The sequence below is a fragment of the Danio aesculapii genome, chromosome 22 (assembly GCF_903798145.1).
Source record: "Danio aesculapii chromosome 22, fDanAes4.1, whole genome shotgun sequence".
NCBI lineage: Eukaryota > Metazoa > Chordata > Actinopteri > Cypriniformes > Danionidae > Danio > Danio aesculapii.
In genome coordinates, this window is record NC_079456.1 from 10512938 (window position 1) to 10530655 (window position 17718).

Genomic DNA, 17718 nt, shown 5'->3' on the forward strand with positions numbered 1-17718 from the left:
AGTCAAATTAATCAGGTTTGTCATATTTCAGCAGATCAGACAATTGAATAAAGTTTCAAAGGCTTCCATTTAAAGCTGTGAATGTACATCAGTTCATTAAATAACACAATAATAAATTATTAAATCCACAGTATCTGCTGTACAGTATAATGATACTTATGAAACTATAGAAATGATACTAACTGTAGGTTCTCCAGCCTGAATTGTGGTTCCATTAGTAAATCACTGAGATTTTTCACTCCAGAGTCTCCTAGTTTACTCTCACTGAGGTTCAGTTCTCTTAGGTGTGATGGGTTTGATTTCAGAGCTGAAGCCAGGATCTTACACTGTTTCTCTGTAATACTGCATCTCCAAAGACTGAAGACAGAAAGAGAAAAGACAAATATCATGTGAAACATATAAAAAAATGGTAAAAATTAAAAATGTGAAACAGTTTGAATCAAATTAAATTAATTAAAATTCATTATTTCTGTCAGATTTTCTTAGATATCATTATGCAAAAAAATGTATATCTACAAAGTTTGAAAAATAAACAATCATGCTTTCAAAAATTAGAACAATCCATTTTAAAGTCAAGTCTCATCTTTGAGATTTTTAGAAACTGAATGTTACTTTATTGCCTGTTTATTTGTAATCTCTTTGTAAGAGCATTGTTTTACTGTAATGCTGATAGTTAATCGGCTTCAACTCAAATGAAGCATTAATATCGACTGCTGTAAGGCAAGGCAAGTACAAATACTGTGTGTTTCTGTAGTCTATTTGAAGGCTCATGAAACCCTGGACTGAAATTATTTTTAACATTTAACATTTTTGTTTGAAAAAAGAAAAAAGTTGTCTTTGTTCAACAAAGACAATATTTTAAATGTTTCTCAGATTAAAATATATTGTGTTCAAAGGGGAAAAATGTTTTGTTTTTTACCCAGACATTTAAAAAGAATACATTTTAGAGTAGTAACCTCAATACCGTGGTATTTATTTCCAAGGTTATCATACCATCAGAATCTTATATATATATATATATATATATATATATATATATATATATATATATATATATATATATATATATATATATATATATATATATATATAGATATCTATCTATCTATCTATCTATCTATCTATCTATCTATCTATCTATCTATCTATCTATCTATCTATCTATCTATCTATCTATAAATATATAAACTTTATTTTATACTGTTTGCTTATAATTAGATATGTACTGTATGTATTAAATGTGAAAAATATAATAAAAAGTTTGATTATATTCATTTGTGTGGTATTTTTATACTTCAAAGTTTACACATGCAGTTGTTGAATTAAAAAATAAAAAATAAAATGAACAATATTTAATATTAAGCAATACTGGAAAAGAATTACTGCTTATCCTGTATTCTAGGCAGTATTGATAAACTTCCACAGAAAAATAGTAAAACAAGTAGCAGGAACGTCGTCTCACGGTTGCTGAATGTCACACGACAACGTTGCTACAGCCTTTTCACGTCTTCCATTTCTACATTGTAACAATGTAGCGAGCACATAAGCGGCGACGTTGCCTTTGGAAAAAATATAACGTTGTGCAGATATCGCAACAATGTAGATGTGTTTGTTGAGTAGCTTTCTCAATAAAGTTAATTTTCCAAAGCTCAGCGATAGTGCTAAAAAAAGAAACTAGAACAACCTTTTGATCTTAATGAAGTTCTGGGGGCAATTAATTCTCTTCCCAATGGAAAGGCCACAGGTCCGGATATTGTATGGAATTGAATTTTATAAAGTAAATGCATCTGCATTGGCTCCTCTCCTGCTTCGTATGTTAAACCATTCAATTGAGCTGAATAAGTTTCCTGACTCTTTATTTGAAGCATATGTATGTCTTTTGAAAAAAAAAAAAAGACAGAGATGATACTGAGCCTGCTAATTATAGACCAATTAGTCTTCCTAACAGTGATCAAAAGGTTATTGGTAAAATTTTGGCTATTCGATTAAACAAACATGTGGACTCATTGATTCCGACCAAACTGGCTTTATTTTAAGAAGATTCTTCTTCTGTAACTCACGCCGCCTATTAAACATTTTATACAACAATTAGTCAAAAAGATCTAAGGCAGTAATCCTCTCCCTGTATGCAGAAAAAGCCTTTGACCGAATTGAATGGATTTATATGTTTTCTGTTCTAGAGCGATTCGACTTTGGAGAAAATTTTATCAGGTTGATTAAAATGCTTTACTTTGCTCCTAAGTCTGCAATTCTCACAAATTCTGATCGATCTGCGTTTTTCAAGCTGGAGCGGGTAACACGACAAGAGTGTTGTTTAAGTCCGCTGCTGTTTGATCTGGCCCTAGAACCCTTGGCTTTATACTTACGTTCCCATTCTGAGATTCGAGGTATGCCTTGTGGAAAATTCGAGGTTAAACTATCTTTGTATGCAGATGATTTAATATTATTTTTAAATGACCCATCCACCGCTTTGCCATATTTAATGGAAACGATTTTCCGTTTGTTCCTTCTCCGGTTATTCAGTTAATTGGGGGAAAAGTGTGTTTATGCCTCCGGGAGATGGCTTAGACTCTGGATTTTTGAAATCTCTTCCCATTAAAATTTTAGATTTTAAAAATTAAATTTTTTATAGGCTATTAATAAATTAAAATTATCTACTGAGAAATTGAGGATTCTTCTATTATCATTATTAGGTTGAATTAATGCCATCAAGATGGTTATTTTGCCTCGTTTTCTTTATCTTTTTCAGAATTTACCCATATTTCTATTAAAATCCTTTTTTAAATTGTTAGATTTTTCCTTTCCTTTTGGGGATATAGGGTACACAGAATTTCAAAACCTCATTTGCAAAAGTCTAGGGAAGTGGGAGCGCTGCCTACATTCTGTCAATACTATTGGTCAGCTAACAAGAGGGCTATGATGTTTTGGCATGAGTGTGATCAAGTTGCTTCCGATCAGTTAGATACATGTCAAAATTTGCTACATTTTGAGGCTTGTTCAGTTGGTAACAGTTCTTTAGCTGCAATTTTGTGGTCAAAATCTCTATCATTGAAAATGATTTAATGCAAGAACATTATCGTTCTTAATTCTATTAAAAAAAATTTAAAATCAAGTAAAAATGGCGTTAAAGATTGAATATCCCTCCATTTATCTACCTGCAAAAATCATGATTTTGAGCCCCGACAACTTGATAAGGTCTTTACTTTCTGGAGTGACAAAGGACCGCGTTCAGTGAAGGATTTTTATGTGGATGACAAACTGGACACATTTTAATACTTTTATAAAACTTTTGGTCTCTCACAATCACACTTTTTTTGTTATTTACAGGTGCGCCATTTTATCAAGCACAATTTTCCTCAGTGCGAGGAAATCTCTCTTGATCAAAAGCTTGTACAATTTGGCCTAAACATCAACTCTCCCTTATGTTTGGTATGGTGCTGGCCAAGAGAGTGATTCTAATGGAGTGGAAATCCACAACACCTCCAATTTTTTTAAAATGGTTAGCTGAAATGGTTTCTGCTCTCAAGCTGGAAAGGCTACGTTTCTCTAGATTTGGCAAACAGAAGTTGTATGACAAAATATGGGGCCCCTTCCTTAGATGTATAGGTTAATAATGTTTCTGTAATAATTTTTTTTTGGTAATATTTTTTTCCCTCCTTTTTTACATGTTATTCTATTTTGTTTTTTATATCATTAGTCTGGCTGAGATTTTTTTTCATTGTTTTTATTTATTTATTTATTCTTTAATGGTGCTGTATAATTGCTGTATTGTCTGCTAGTGTTTTGGTGCATGTTCTAGTTAGTATCAGGGAATAACACCAAGATAATTTTGTTAACATATATACATGACGTACACTATTGGGTGTTATGTTTTTTTATAAAAACTTCTATAAGTGAAAAAAAAAGTAAAAAAAAAAAAAAAAAAAACGTAAAATGTTTTAGACAAAGTGTTAAATTTATGATAAAAAAATTTTATATAAATATACAGGCCTACATAATTATTTTTCAGATTGTATAAACCTGAATGACAGCTGTTGTTTTTGATCAACCACAAAACTACTTGCTGAATACTGTGAGTTTGTGTCAAGATGATGATAAAAGAGGCAACTTTTTAAACAATGTTGCTTGGGGAACAAAATGTTGTATATTAAAATTACCTGTATATATCTGTATATTCTGTATAGTTGTTTTAGGATGGGGTTTGCAGTTTTTCAGCACAAATGGACTCGTCTTCTCCTAATTTGTGGTGATCTTGTTTAAGGGTCAACTTTTACTAGAGTCATTTTAGTCTTAAGTACCTTTACTTGTACTTTATAAAGAATGTGTGTACTTTTGCCATTACTGACTTTATATTACTGAATTTATATTGCGCTTTTCTGGGCACTCAAGGCTCTTTAATTTGGCGGAAATGTCCTTATCCACCACAGTGTGCAGCATCCACCTGGATGAGTTGACAGCACCCATTCTGTGTCAGACCACACACCAATTATGATAGGGAAATGGTTAGGAGACCATGATGGACAGAGGTCAGTGGGTCAGGATGCCAGAGTCACACACCTAATCTATTCAAAGGACATCCTGGGAGTTTTAATGACCTGGTGCTCACTGACAGTATATGGCCCATTTCCACTGAGTAGTACGGTACGGTTTGGTACGCTTTTATGGCCGTTTCCACTGTCAAAAGGCATACCAAACCAAACCGTACCACTTTTTCGGCACCCGAAAGGGTACCAAACAAAAGAAAGGGTACCAAAAGGCGGAGCTAGACACGCATCTGAACGCTATTGCTTTACAGAGAGGCGTCATTCGCTTACGCAACAAGCCAGAATGAAAACATAAAACCCGCCATGTTTAAAATACACAGCGAGACATTACAGCGGATTTATATATACATATAATAACGAGCCATGGTCGACCTGGGCTCAAACAAACCTTGTCGTCGTCATAATGAACAGCCACAAAGACAAGAAGAAGAGCAGATTTACCCTGTGCCCCGTAGTTTTTTACGAGCCATGTCTGAGGCGCAAGAGGTTTCGCTTTCTTGCTTGTGCTCGCCACGCATCTATATCTGAAATAACAAACTTCTTGGGCTGATGATAATAACGTGCGCTTGATTATTGACGTGCTTTTGAAACCAGATCCTGTCAGACACTGACAAACGCGAGGGTGAAGCACGGAAAAAACAAGGGATGAGCACATTATTTTTTCAGCAAACATGAACAAAATGCCTTGTTTAACTATTATTGTTATTATCACCTTTTGGACTAATATGAACTCAGAATGATGGAATTGTTCTCTAACAGAGGCTACATGTGCTGCTGAAGATTACAGAGACAGATGAGAGGTTTACACTGACTGTAGGCTATATATTGTGTTGTTTTTGAACCTACATACGGTCGAAATGTCTGTTGTGTGTAGTTCTTCTGTAGTAGGTAACATATCGGAGACTGTAAGGGGCTGTATGTGTTGATATATGTTCACTTATTTATTTAATATAATTACAGACGTTACAGTAGGCTATTTCACACGGTCATTGATCTGCAGTTATAATCAACTCATGTTCATAGAAAAGTTAGTAATAAACATTTCTACACAAGTATTTATGTGTGTAAAGCATCTGTGTTGTGAGAAGTGCTTCTCATATGATATGTGAGCGACCCGTACAGCTTTATTGTAGACATTTCCTCGAGCGAGAATGAACACTGTCGACTGAAACTTTCTGTCATACACCCCGTCCACCAAAAGGGTACCCTTGGTAGTGGAAACGCAAGCTTGATAAAGGTGACCCGTACCGACCCGAACCGTACCGTACCGTTACCAGTCAGTGGAAACGAGCCCATAGAGTCCCCATCACAATACTGGGGCATTAGGACACACACAGAGCGAAGGGTGAGCTCCCCCTGCTGGCCTCATTAACACATCTTCCAGCAGTAACCTAGTTTCCTCATGTGGTCTTCTATCCTGGTAATAATCACCCTCAAGTCTGCTTAGCTTCAGTGGTGACCATGTGAGAGCTACAGAGAGCTAGCTGCCGGCAAACAACAAGTTTACTGATGCAAGATACTCACATAAGTGTGTTGAGTTTACAGTGTTTATCCTGCAGTAGAGCAGAGAGTTGATTCACTCGTGTGTCTCCTAGTTCATGATCACTCAGATTCAGTTCTTTCAGGAGTAACGGGTTTTTACCCACAATTCCAGTCACAAACTGACAGAATTTATCAGCAGCAGGACTCAAAAACCTGAAGAGAAGATCAAGCAGGAGTGAGTTCTCAACTACTGTGACTGTTTACTGCATTACAAAACATGCTGAGAAGACGAGATTTACCATTTATAACAAAACACACAGACACACACAAAAATCGAAATGTCCAAGTTAACCTGCAGTATAAAACTGCCTACATGAAGAGTCCCTTGTTTTCAATATTTATTATTTCAATTTAAAAGGGTGTAATTAAATTGACTAACTTTACATAAATTAATGTCGAACAAAAAAAATCTGAAATTATCTACTAACAAATAAACATATATCTCAATAAACAGTAATTGCACATGCAGTGGTCCATTATGTTTATTATACTGTACTGAATATTGCACCACAACTAAACTCCACTGACATTTTTAATGATTAACTTTGATGCAACAAATTGACCATCTTATTGTTTAAGTGAAATACTACTCTCTGAATAGTTGACTTTCATGTTTTTCCTCCTCATGTCTCACCTCAGGGTCTTCAGTGTACAGTGTGGATCCTGCAGTAACTCAGTGAGCTCCTTCACTCCTGATTGTCCAGGATCATTTCCTCTGAGATCCAGCTCTATAAGGTGTGAAGGGTTTGATCTCAGAGCTGAAGCCAGAGCTTTATAACCTTCTTCACTGATACTGCAGTCTGAAAGCCTACAGAAAATAAAACTTGAATAACTTTATTTACTGCTTAATAAATGTAATGTTGTGATTCATGTTAATACACAAAACTCTGAATTACTAAATAAAAAAAATAAAAAAAAGAAATTTTCTGCTAAAGTTTCTCAGATGTAACTTTATTAAATTGCACAATACTGCAGTCTAAAATTCTGAAACAAAAATGAATATGCAACATCCAAATGTTTGTTCTCTTTTTTCAAGAAATACCATGAATAACATTAAATCAATAGGAAAGTTTCAGAATTTTACTCCAGAAATGAAAGTTGCCAAATAAAACAGAATATGAAAAGTTTGCAAAACAGTGTAACAAAGGTGGCAAATCAGACACAGTTATTTTGTTTTAACAAAATAATGCACAAACAACCCCTTCCAATCCTAAGCTGTACCAGGCAGTCTCTGGCCTTGTCTTTCCATTCATCAAGCCTCAAACTGGTTCTCTCCCATAAACAAACTTCAGCAAAGGTCAACTGAAGCACAGACGAACAGCATCACCACTCTTTTTCAAATGTAACCTAAAACCTTTTGCAAAGGTATTTGAATTATGAAACTGATGTTTTTTCACGCTGAAGATCTGCTAAATATCAAATACTGCTATAACTTCATGCTTTTATTCAACACTCTTTAATGCCTTTTCCTATTCCAACTGTATGTGTGTGTAACCCAGATAACCTAGGCTACTAATGGAAAGTGAAATGATGTGAAAAAAAATGGAAAGCAAGGAAAATAAGCCATTTAATCATTCTATGTATTAAAGTCATAGGCCCTTTAAGAGTTAACGGGAGAGCGAGCAGTACTCCACTGACACACCACATTTGGTTAAGAGAAGAAGTTATGATTGGTAAAGTTAAGAAAGTTATGGTTGAGAATATTAAATGATGCAGATCGAGAGAGAAAGAGAGACAGCAAGAGAAAGAGATCCAGAGCCCCTTCGCATTCAGTAAGCGATTTGAGACAGATTTAACAGAGATAAAGTTGTTGAAAAGAGGCAACAGCACCAAAAAGTGTTTTCGGATTGAGAAACCATCACTGAATAGAGAATTCATCATCAAAGTGAGAGTTGGAGCAAGTAGCTGTTGTTGGCAGACATCTGAGTGAGAAGCAGATGTGGCGGAGCTTGTAAGCAGATACTGACGCGGATCTGAAGAGAATTTTATTGATGAAAATACACTTTTGCACTCTGGTAAGTTAAGATTCATGTCTTTACATTAACATTATATTTAATATTTAAACACCACAAATTCAACTCAGAGTTAATATGAGATGCATTTATATAAGCCACGAGCACAGCGCTCGAGCTAAAGCTGATAACATATGGGCTAAAGCTATCTGACATGTAATGTTTGTAATGTTGACAAGTTAACGAAATATCATAAAATGTGGTATTTAAAGATCGTTATGATCAATGTGTGTATATGTTAAATAAATGTGCATATGAAGCATGTATATATGCGATTTACTGTTAAAGATGATTTATTAACTGATGTTTGCCTTGTGTTTTGCAAGGCTGGGTTTGTTTGTGTTGAAGCATCTTTTGACGAGTCCCTGGTTCATGCTGGGATTAAGAGGTGAAATGTATGTAAACTGTTTGTTTAAACTGTATATTTGTGTTCACGTTCATCTGTGTAAAGAAAAAAAGAGAAGATCATTTACTTTTCATTATTATAGTTTATAATTGAACCTATAACATTGATCAAATATAACATTTTCTTAATTATATAAACTATATTGAAGAAAAAAAACTGACTGTGTTTGATTATTCACTCACCTGCTGTGCTGCTTTTCTTTCACCAATAGCCATTCCTTCTCTTCTAATCAATTGGCCCACATTGAAAAATACGCTAGCGCAACAAATTAAACAGTACTTGCTACATGTGTTCATTACTTACTCATAAATGGAATCCCTACCCCTGCTGATTTTGCTACATGCTCTCAGTATTTTTGTATTTAGATCATTTCATATAACTTAGTTCTTTAGATGAATAAACACTCGACCTAAAGAGGTCAAGTAAACGTGTATAGCTTATCTAAATATTTTATATAATTATAAATAATTATACTTAACTATTAATATCCCCCTTGAGCTAGTTTGCTACAACAGATAACAACCGTATTTAGTATATTTCTAAAAATAGTTTTTTGCAATTTGTTTCTTTAATACAAAACAAATACAAAATACCTGAAAATGACAAACTTGAGTACATTTTTGCAGATATAATCTCTTCACAAAAACAAAGATTCAGAGATGTTGAATGTAACAGACATCAGCTCACCTGAGTTTCTCCAGTTTACTGTCCTTCAGTCCATCAGAGAGCAGCTTCACTCCTGAATCCTGCAGATTATTATTGCTCAGGTCAAGATCCTTCAGACTGCTGGAGTCTGATCTGAGAACTGAAGCCAGAGCTGAACAGCTTTCCACTGTTAGATCACACTTACTGAGCCTGAAAATAAAAACCAACACTGAAGAGTTACATTTTTAATAAAAGTTGAGGCTCAGAATGAAGAGATAACATATAATTCATCTCATTAACCATTTGTTTTAATACTATTGTCTATTCTTGTCAAACATTGTGATTATGGCAGTTTTGAAATTATAATTTTAACACTAAAATATGCTAATACATGTCTAATAATTGAGAATTAATTAAAGTTCATGTAAGACAATAAAATAAGAATATAATTTTTTAAATGATGCATGACTACAAGATATATTCTTTTACTGAAGAATGAAACAAAAAAGCTTTGAATACTGTCCACATTCTGGAACATATGAGATTCTTTATTAATCTTTAAATATACTGTTATGTCATAAATTGTAATAAGGGTATATTTAAAAAAATTTAAAAACATCACAACTAGTTTTGTTGTTATCTGTAACATCACACACACCTCAGTAATTCCAAATCACATTTATCCTTCAGTCCAGCGCAGAGCAGCTTCACTCCTGAATCCTGCAGATTATTATTGCTCATGTTCAGCTCTTTTAGACTAGTATCTGATCTGAGAACTGTAGCCAAAGCAGAACAGCTTCTGTCTGTTAAGTAACAATCACTTAACCTACAAGAGAAATTACATGTCAGAATTAGGTGGAAAAAATACAACACATTTGTATTTATATCAACAGATTTAATGAGCTGTTTTGGAAGTTTTGATAACTGATTAGGGTTGGGATGGTTTATAAAACCGTCAGTTCAGCTCATATTATGGTTGTGTGGTCATGGTTTTCGGTTTGATTTGGTTTACATTAAAAAAAAAACACTATATTGTAACACTTGGAAAAACCATACATCAACATAAAATACTGTAAAGTCAAATGGCAGATTTGCACTATATATTATTCAATGCATGACAGAATTATTAAACTAATGAAATCGAAAGTATTTGGCGGAAGCAACTGGTTGACGGAACTTGCTGAGGAGATATGGAAAATGAAACAAGAAACTGCTTTAAAAATTCATTTTTAAATGTTACATTAAAAAAGAAACAAATGCCAGTGATATTAGCTGTGTCTCATTTCAGAGGCTGTATCCTCCGAAGGAGAGTCCGTTGAAGTCCACACAGGCTGAAGCGAGCGTTTTGAAATGAGACGATCTAGCCTACAGAGGACAGATCTTGTCACCAGGCAACCGTAACAGCTGCTGTTAATAAGCAGTAATAAAAATTATAATGACTTTTTTCAAAGTGATTTTAAAACTTATTTTAAGTGATCTGAAGGCAAAAAATGATCTACCGCTCTCCCCCATGAAGCAAATACGGAGTGTATGGTCTGCCTGCGGACTGCAAGACAGGGGCTTAACTTATGGAGCCATTTAAAACTATGTTGTCTGCTGGATGGCGCTGTACATCAGTTATTAATGTCTACACCTACCCCAATCCCAACCATCACAGTTATTAACGTCTTCACCTTTCTGAAACCTAAACCCAACCATCATAGTTATTAACGTCTACACTTTCCCCAACCCAAAACCCATCCAACATAGTTATTAACATCTACATCTTCACTAAATCCAACCATCACAGTTATTAACGCCTCTAATTTACTACAAGTTACGCCCTTTCATCTTAAAACCCTGTCTTGCAGTCCTCAGACAGATACACTTGATTGCGGAAGTAACTGAAACTGCAATTCATCAAAATTTCGCTAGTCCTGGCTCCATAATAGAGCAAATTTCTATTGACCCCACTTTTAAAATGGCCAACTTTACAACAGAAAAAAAGGGTGTTTACAGCCTATATTAAGTCTGCATAATTAAGGGCGTGGCCACTTGAGTGACAGCTAGGTCTCATTGGTTGCCATCAAATCACCTCAGCTGATTCCGGCTGATTAGCCGCTGAACTCTGCATATACACCGTAGTTTTGTTTTGTTTTATGTGGCTTTACACAGTCAGCTGCCTTTTGGAATTATTTCTTACAATTATAAGATGATATTGTATGATGTGCACTTTATTGTGCTTACAAAACATTCAAGTGGCCTCCGTTTCCAAGGTGCGTAAAATTATATACTTATATACCATCTCTATAAATGTATTTATTTTATTTAAGATCATTTATCATTTATATTTTTCTTTAGACCCGTAATGCACTCCAGAATCTGAAAGATTGATTAGCTGTAGGAACAGTCATCTGAAATGTTGTCATACAGTTTTATGCCTAGATTTTATAATTAGCCTTGCATTTACTAACATGGACTATATTAGTGTTTGTGTTTTGAAGTAATTAGCATTTTCCTCCTGTAGAAAAAACGTCAAAAGAACAATGTTTAGTGGCTCAATGTATTATAACAGTGTTTTTAAAAAACTAAACGATTTATTGATATCGTATACAACCAAGCACATGTGGTCAGAACACAAACGAGTCGCAAGTAATGAAGTATTAAGCAAAATGCTAGCTGCCGTCTGTAGCTACACCTCTTTGCCCTTGTTTGGTGTTCCAGGGTGGTGCGATTACAAGCAAACAAAATGGCGACAGTTTTAGATCAGATTTGTGACCGAACGCAAGTGCAATATGCACATCAATATAGCAGCAATTTTATGACACTGTATAACAATAATTAATATTTTTACAGTACTGTGATGATCAGGTTTAAGGTTGGGGGAGGGTTAGGCACTTAAAAATACAATTTATTGGGTAATTTAATAGATCGCATAAATGATACTCGGTACAACAACTGTTTTTACGTTATTGTGACGGTTGGGTTTAGGGTTGGGGTGGGGGTAGATGTTAATAAAATACAATAAATGGGAAATTTAATAAATAATAGAAATAATTCTGGTTAACTTTCGGCCGCAACCATTTCCGATCTAGCAACAACCACTTCTTTGGGGTTCTTCAGAAATCTATGGGTGACGTCACAGATATTACGTCCATATCTTTTACAGTCTTTGGTTTCTTCCCATACTGATAAACTTACGGTGAACAGTTAATATGTGGCTTTTTTCCATTTTTTAAGGTTCCTTTTACAGCATTGACATTGTAATGCAAATAAAATATTATCAGTTAAATAGACTTTAGCATTCATTTAGTTGCTCAAGTGTAAAACGAGAGGAAAAGCCGCGCCCATCAGGATTAGCAGGCTAGCACAGAAGTTCCATTGAATATACTGGGGTAACATAAATGTTCATATTTTAAGACATGGTGGGGAAAATGTAATTTAATGCACTGCTTCTTGTACAATCTGGGATGCACTTTATATGGAACATCAATCACATCCCCGATTTTTAAAGACAACTGACCTTAAACGCGCAGATTATGTAATGGCATACAGTTCACTGAAAGTGCTCGACCCAAGTTACTGATAAATTAAAAGTCCTTCCGCAGAGGAAAAAAACTCACAGGGCAGATGCATGCATGCAGACAAGCACTGTTAAAGTTGGAGAACACGATCGCTGCAATAATAAACACTTGCGATTGCATGAATAAAGTTTAAAGCTGCAGTGAGTGAGAAAGGGGAAACACAACAGGACTTGGTCATCTCAGGGACACTGATGACGTAATTTTTCTTAATTAAGTGCAATATATAAGACAACTGCATCTTTTGTTTAACTGTGATTGATTATTTTGTGCATTATTTAATGTGTGATGCTAAAATATTAGACATTCAATTATACTGTTCATTTGTGTAAATAGTTCATGTAAAGTGGAAATGCTTGCCTTAATACTGAAGAAATGATATGCAAATTAATGAACAGACAAATTTTGTAAAAGAAATGTCTTAATGTACATTATATTGTGTTTCTGTTTAAGTCAGTGTTGTGAATAATGCATATTTCAATTATTTTGTTTCTAAGGTTATCAACCTACTACTTTAACTGCTACAGTATTGGACAATGCGATTGCTTTTCAACTCTGACAGAATTCAAAAATACAAATGCTGAAACAGTGGAGTTGTTCCCTGTGTCCTGTTATTGACAAAAGCTCTTGAGTTAGAAGCAGATACTGATGTGTGAAACCAGTAACAACTCGACAAATGCATAGCCTTATAATCTATTGCTTCAGTATTTTAAAATGTTATTGTCAAGGCCACACAATTAAATAAATGTAAAGAACTGAGCAGCTTTATCTTAGTAATACACATTGTTTTAATAAATGACATGCAATTATGATACAGGAATTGTTGTAATAGAGGAAGAAATTCAGAGACAATTCATTAAATGTTTTAAAAGTGAACATATCAAAGGTGAACATATTATCAAAGGTAGAGTAAGCACTCCGTCCTACATCAGTTAATGATACTGAGGCACCTTTCTTTAGAGCTACGTGACTTCTTAAATCTGAGTTTTCATTTTATACTGATATATACACTGAATAACATTATTTTGAAACTAAAGTTTTGTTTTAGTTTAAATAAATATATTTAGATGTTTATTTCAGACAGGAGAAAAATAATGTATTACTTAAACTTACAGAGCTCTTCTGGAAGTTTTGATGACTGTTGATAGTCTGATGAGACACTCATCTGATTTCTTAAATTTCTGAAGCTCAAACTCCTCCATCTCCTCCTCTGATGTCAACAACACAAAGACCAGAGCAGACCACTGAGCAGGTGAAAGATCAGCAGATGAGAGACTTCCTTTGCTAAGGTGAGTCTGAATCTCTTTCACCAGAGTTTGGTCGTTCAGTTCACTTAGACAGTAGAACAGATTGATGGATCTCTCTGGAGAAAGATTCGCTTCAAACTTCTGCTTGATGTACTGAACTATTTCCTCTTTGCTCTGGTCATTGTGCTCTTGCTGCTGATCTATTGTCCTAATGAAGTATTGAAGTATTTTCCATTTGCTCCAGTTATTGTCATCTTGTTGTGTCAACAGACCCTGTAAAAGTCGGCGATTGGACTGGAGCGACAGACCGAGAACAAAGCGAAGAAAAAGGTCCAGGTGTCCATTGTCACTCTCAAGTGCCTTGTCCACTGCAGTCTTCAGCAAATCAATCATGGATTCATTTCTGTTTTTAGAGTCTTGATCAAACACACTTTTCTTGTTGATATCTAGAAACAGATGTGCATAAAGGGCTGCAATAAACTCTTGAACACTCAAGTGAACAAAGCAGTACATGGTACCAAGAACAATCCCTGTTTCCTCCTTAAAGATCTGGGTACACATGCCTGAGTAAACTGAGGCCTTATAAACGTCAATGCCACATGCTTCCAGGTCTGTGTCATAGAAGACCAGGTTATTTTTTGCCAGATTATCAAATGCCAGTTTCCCCAGTGAGAGGATGGCGTCTTTATCCCAGGACACATCTGGTGTGTTTTCTCCATCATACTTTCGTCTGCTCTGCTGGATCTGAAAGCGCAGAAAGTGTGTGTACATTTGTGTCAGAGTCTTGGGAGTGTCTTCAGTGTTTGATTCCTGCAGTGTTTTGGAGGCATCATCAGCCTGATTGTGTTTCACATCATTATTTCTCTTCTCCTGTAAAATGTTCTGGAGAACAGTGGCTGAAATCCAGCAGAAGACTGGGATGTGGCACATGATGAAGAGACTCTTTGATTGTTTAATGTGATCAATGATTTCTTTGGCCTGATTCTCATCTGTGAGTCTTTTTCTGAAGTACTCCTCCTTTTGTTCATCATTGAATCCTCGTATCTCTGTCAGCCGGTCGATACAGTCAGGAGGAATCTTACTGGCAGCTGCTGGTCTGCTGGTGATCCAGATGAGAGCAGAAGGAAGCAGATTTCCCTTGATGAGGTTCGTCAGGAGAACATCCAGAGAGGCTGGTGACGAAACATCACGATACGTCTCATTACCAGCAAAGTTCAGAGGAAGACGACATTCATCCAATCCATCAAGAATGAACAGGATTTTGAATCGATTCCTTCTTGTAAGGTTCAGTCCTTCTGTCTCTGGGAAAAACTGAGTTATAAGGTCCATCAAACTGAGCTTTTCTTTCTCCTTTAAGTTCATCTCTCTGAAGGGAAGAGGAAATATGAAGCTGATCTCTTGATTTTCTTTTCCTTCAGCCCAATCCAGAACAAACTTTTGCACAGAGACTGATTTCCCGATGCCAGTGACCCCTTTTGTCAGTACAGTTCTGATCTGCTTGTCTTGTTCAGATGCTTCAAACAAATGTCTGCATTCAACCCGTATTTCTTGTGCTTCATGACGTTTGGAAACAAATTCAATCTGTCTGACTTCATGTTCAGTATTGACCTGTTCACTGCCACCCTGAGTGATATAGAGATCTGTGTAGATGTTCTTCAGGAGTGTGGAGTCTCCTTGCTGTGCAATTCCTTCAAACACACACTGATACTTCTTTTGTAGGCCACATTTCAGCTGATTAATGAAGAACAGCTCAGCTAAATACAAAGAGGAAAGCTTTTAATATTCATTGCGGTCTTGTGTTTTATTAATGACAGGTTAACAATCTCTCACCTTCTAGAGTATCAGCAGCTTCATCTTGCTTCATTTCTCTCAGAAAGTAGAGTGTGAGATCAAGAGCTGCTTCTTTTATTCTGCATCTGTTCTCATTGAAGTCCTTTACAAAATATTGAATGTTTTCTTTTTGAACAATGAACTTGAATGTTTTTAGCTCACTCTTCACATATTTAATTATTTGGTTTTCAAGATCCTAAAATAAAACAAGAAAAGATGAAAGAACAGCAAGTGTAACCAAAATATACATTGGTAAAACTTTATAACAACTGCACACTACAAACCATTTATTGAGCATTAGCATACAGTGTAGTTAATTAATAATTTAAGCATCAACTCTTCATTATAAGACATTGGTAAGCAGTTTATAATTACAGCTACAAATGTTGTATTCTTGACATTTAAGCACATGTATAATGTGCTTAGTGGTTGTTTTCATTTATTTTTAATGACAAATTATTCATTACTAAATTAACTATTGCATTATTTACAAACCATTTGCATTAAAGGGTAGTAGACAGTTTTTAAGATAATTTAAAATGAATAGGTAAAATATTAATAAACTATTCAAATTAACATTAAAACAGCTTATATTCCAGGTATATAGTAATAGTTACCATGCATCTTAATAATTGCTTTATTAAAAGAACTTCATGCAGCTGTGACCTAATATAAAGTGAGGACTATTTATACTTTATATATCCCGTATGAATGACAATTGAAGGCTCTGTTATATTCTAAACAGAAGAGAGGAAATTGATGACAGAGTGATTCAGAACGCATTTTATCTTGTGCAATACAAAATATACCTATTTGACGTCCGGTTTCGACATGAGCAGTCAGACAGCTCCGCACTAAATCCAAAAGCAATTCAGTCAGAACATCTTTCATTGTTAGGAAAAGGAACAGATTTCGATTTACAATTCACACTAAGTTGGTGGTTTAGCATTTAGAGTTAATTATGCGAGCTAAGCCTCGTAACGCAGCAGACCAGCCCACGCCTGCCTCGGACTCTGCTACAGAAGATGTACCGGTCGAACACATTCAAGAGACAGGTATAACGCAGCAATCCTTAGTGCAATTTCTTCTCTGCACTTGGAAATACACGCAATCAATATTGGGAGAATAATTGAAAATAATAGATGCTAAAACTGAACAATTAGCTTTTTCAATATAAGGTGAATTGACAGAGTTTCAAAAAAAGGCCAGTTCTGAAATTAAAATCAGCAGTTAAAATCAAAATGGATGAGCATGCTTCAAAACTGGCAAGCTTAAAACTAATGTGTCTTCTGCTCCTGATACATTTATCAAGCTTGAACAAGATGTGGGCTGTTTAAATGGGTGGTAGAGTAACTTATGGAGAAATACATGGATCTTGAAGGACGTAGTAGGAGACAAAATATTTGTGTACTAAACATCAAGGAAGGGGCCAAATCTGTGAAGAAACAGAGAGACTATATCGCACAACTTCTAAAGGAGGCATAATCTCCTGCTTGTTGATCACGCCCATCTGACATTACAGAATCGTCCCAGAGTCGAAAAACTGCAGAGGGCATTCATGCTTTGGCTATAACTACACTCATGAATTTTAAGAAATCCTGCAGGAAGCAGCCAAGATACAGCAAGTTACCTTTAAAGGGCAAAAACAACAAATCAAAACATCTTCCCCATTCATCCTCCAGCAGTTGTGAAGCACTGTGCGCTTTTCAAGCGAGCAAGGTAATTGCTGAAGGACAAACCAAGTATGATTGACAGTATCCAGCAAAACTGGTTCCATACAACAGCAAGGAACATTACTTCATGGGTCCAAATAAGGCTGTTAAGTTTGCGGAAAACTTCTTTGACCCAGAATGAAAGTTTTGAAAATGTTACCTAACAGTAACAGATAAGTGTGATCACTTCAATATAACCCATTCGGTTCTTGTTGCTTTT

The 17718-nt window shown here is 35.3% G+C and overlaps 1 protein-coding gene across 2 annotated transcripts in view; it reads right to left on the reverse strand.

The window, feature by feature from the left end:
- LOC130216386 (protein NLRC3-like) overlaps positions 1-17718 on the reverse strand; it is a 229101-nt gene that overhangs the window by 178463 nt on the left and 32920 nt on the right. For both annotated transcript variants that reach the window (XR_008835795.1, XM_056448281.1), the window contains exons 6-12: positions 15787-15982; positions 13823-15710; positions 9808-9975; positions 9192-9359; positions 6721-6894; positions 6069-6239; positions 184-357 (exon numbers count right to left, since the gene is read on the reverse strand). Coding sequence is in view for 1 of the 2 variants with exons in the window: in XM_056448281.1 (XP_056304256.1) it covers positions 184-357; positions 6069-6239; positions 6721-6894; positions 9192-9359; positions 9808-9975; positions 13823-15710; positions 15787-15982 (2939 nt within the window). In the remaining variant the exon portion in view is untranslated. The remainder of the gene's footprint in view (positions 1-183; positions 358-6068; positions 6240-6720; positions 6895-9191; positions 9360-9807; positions 9976-13822; positions 15711-15786; positions 15983-17718) is intronic.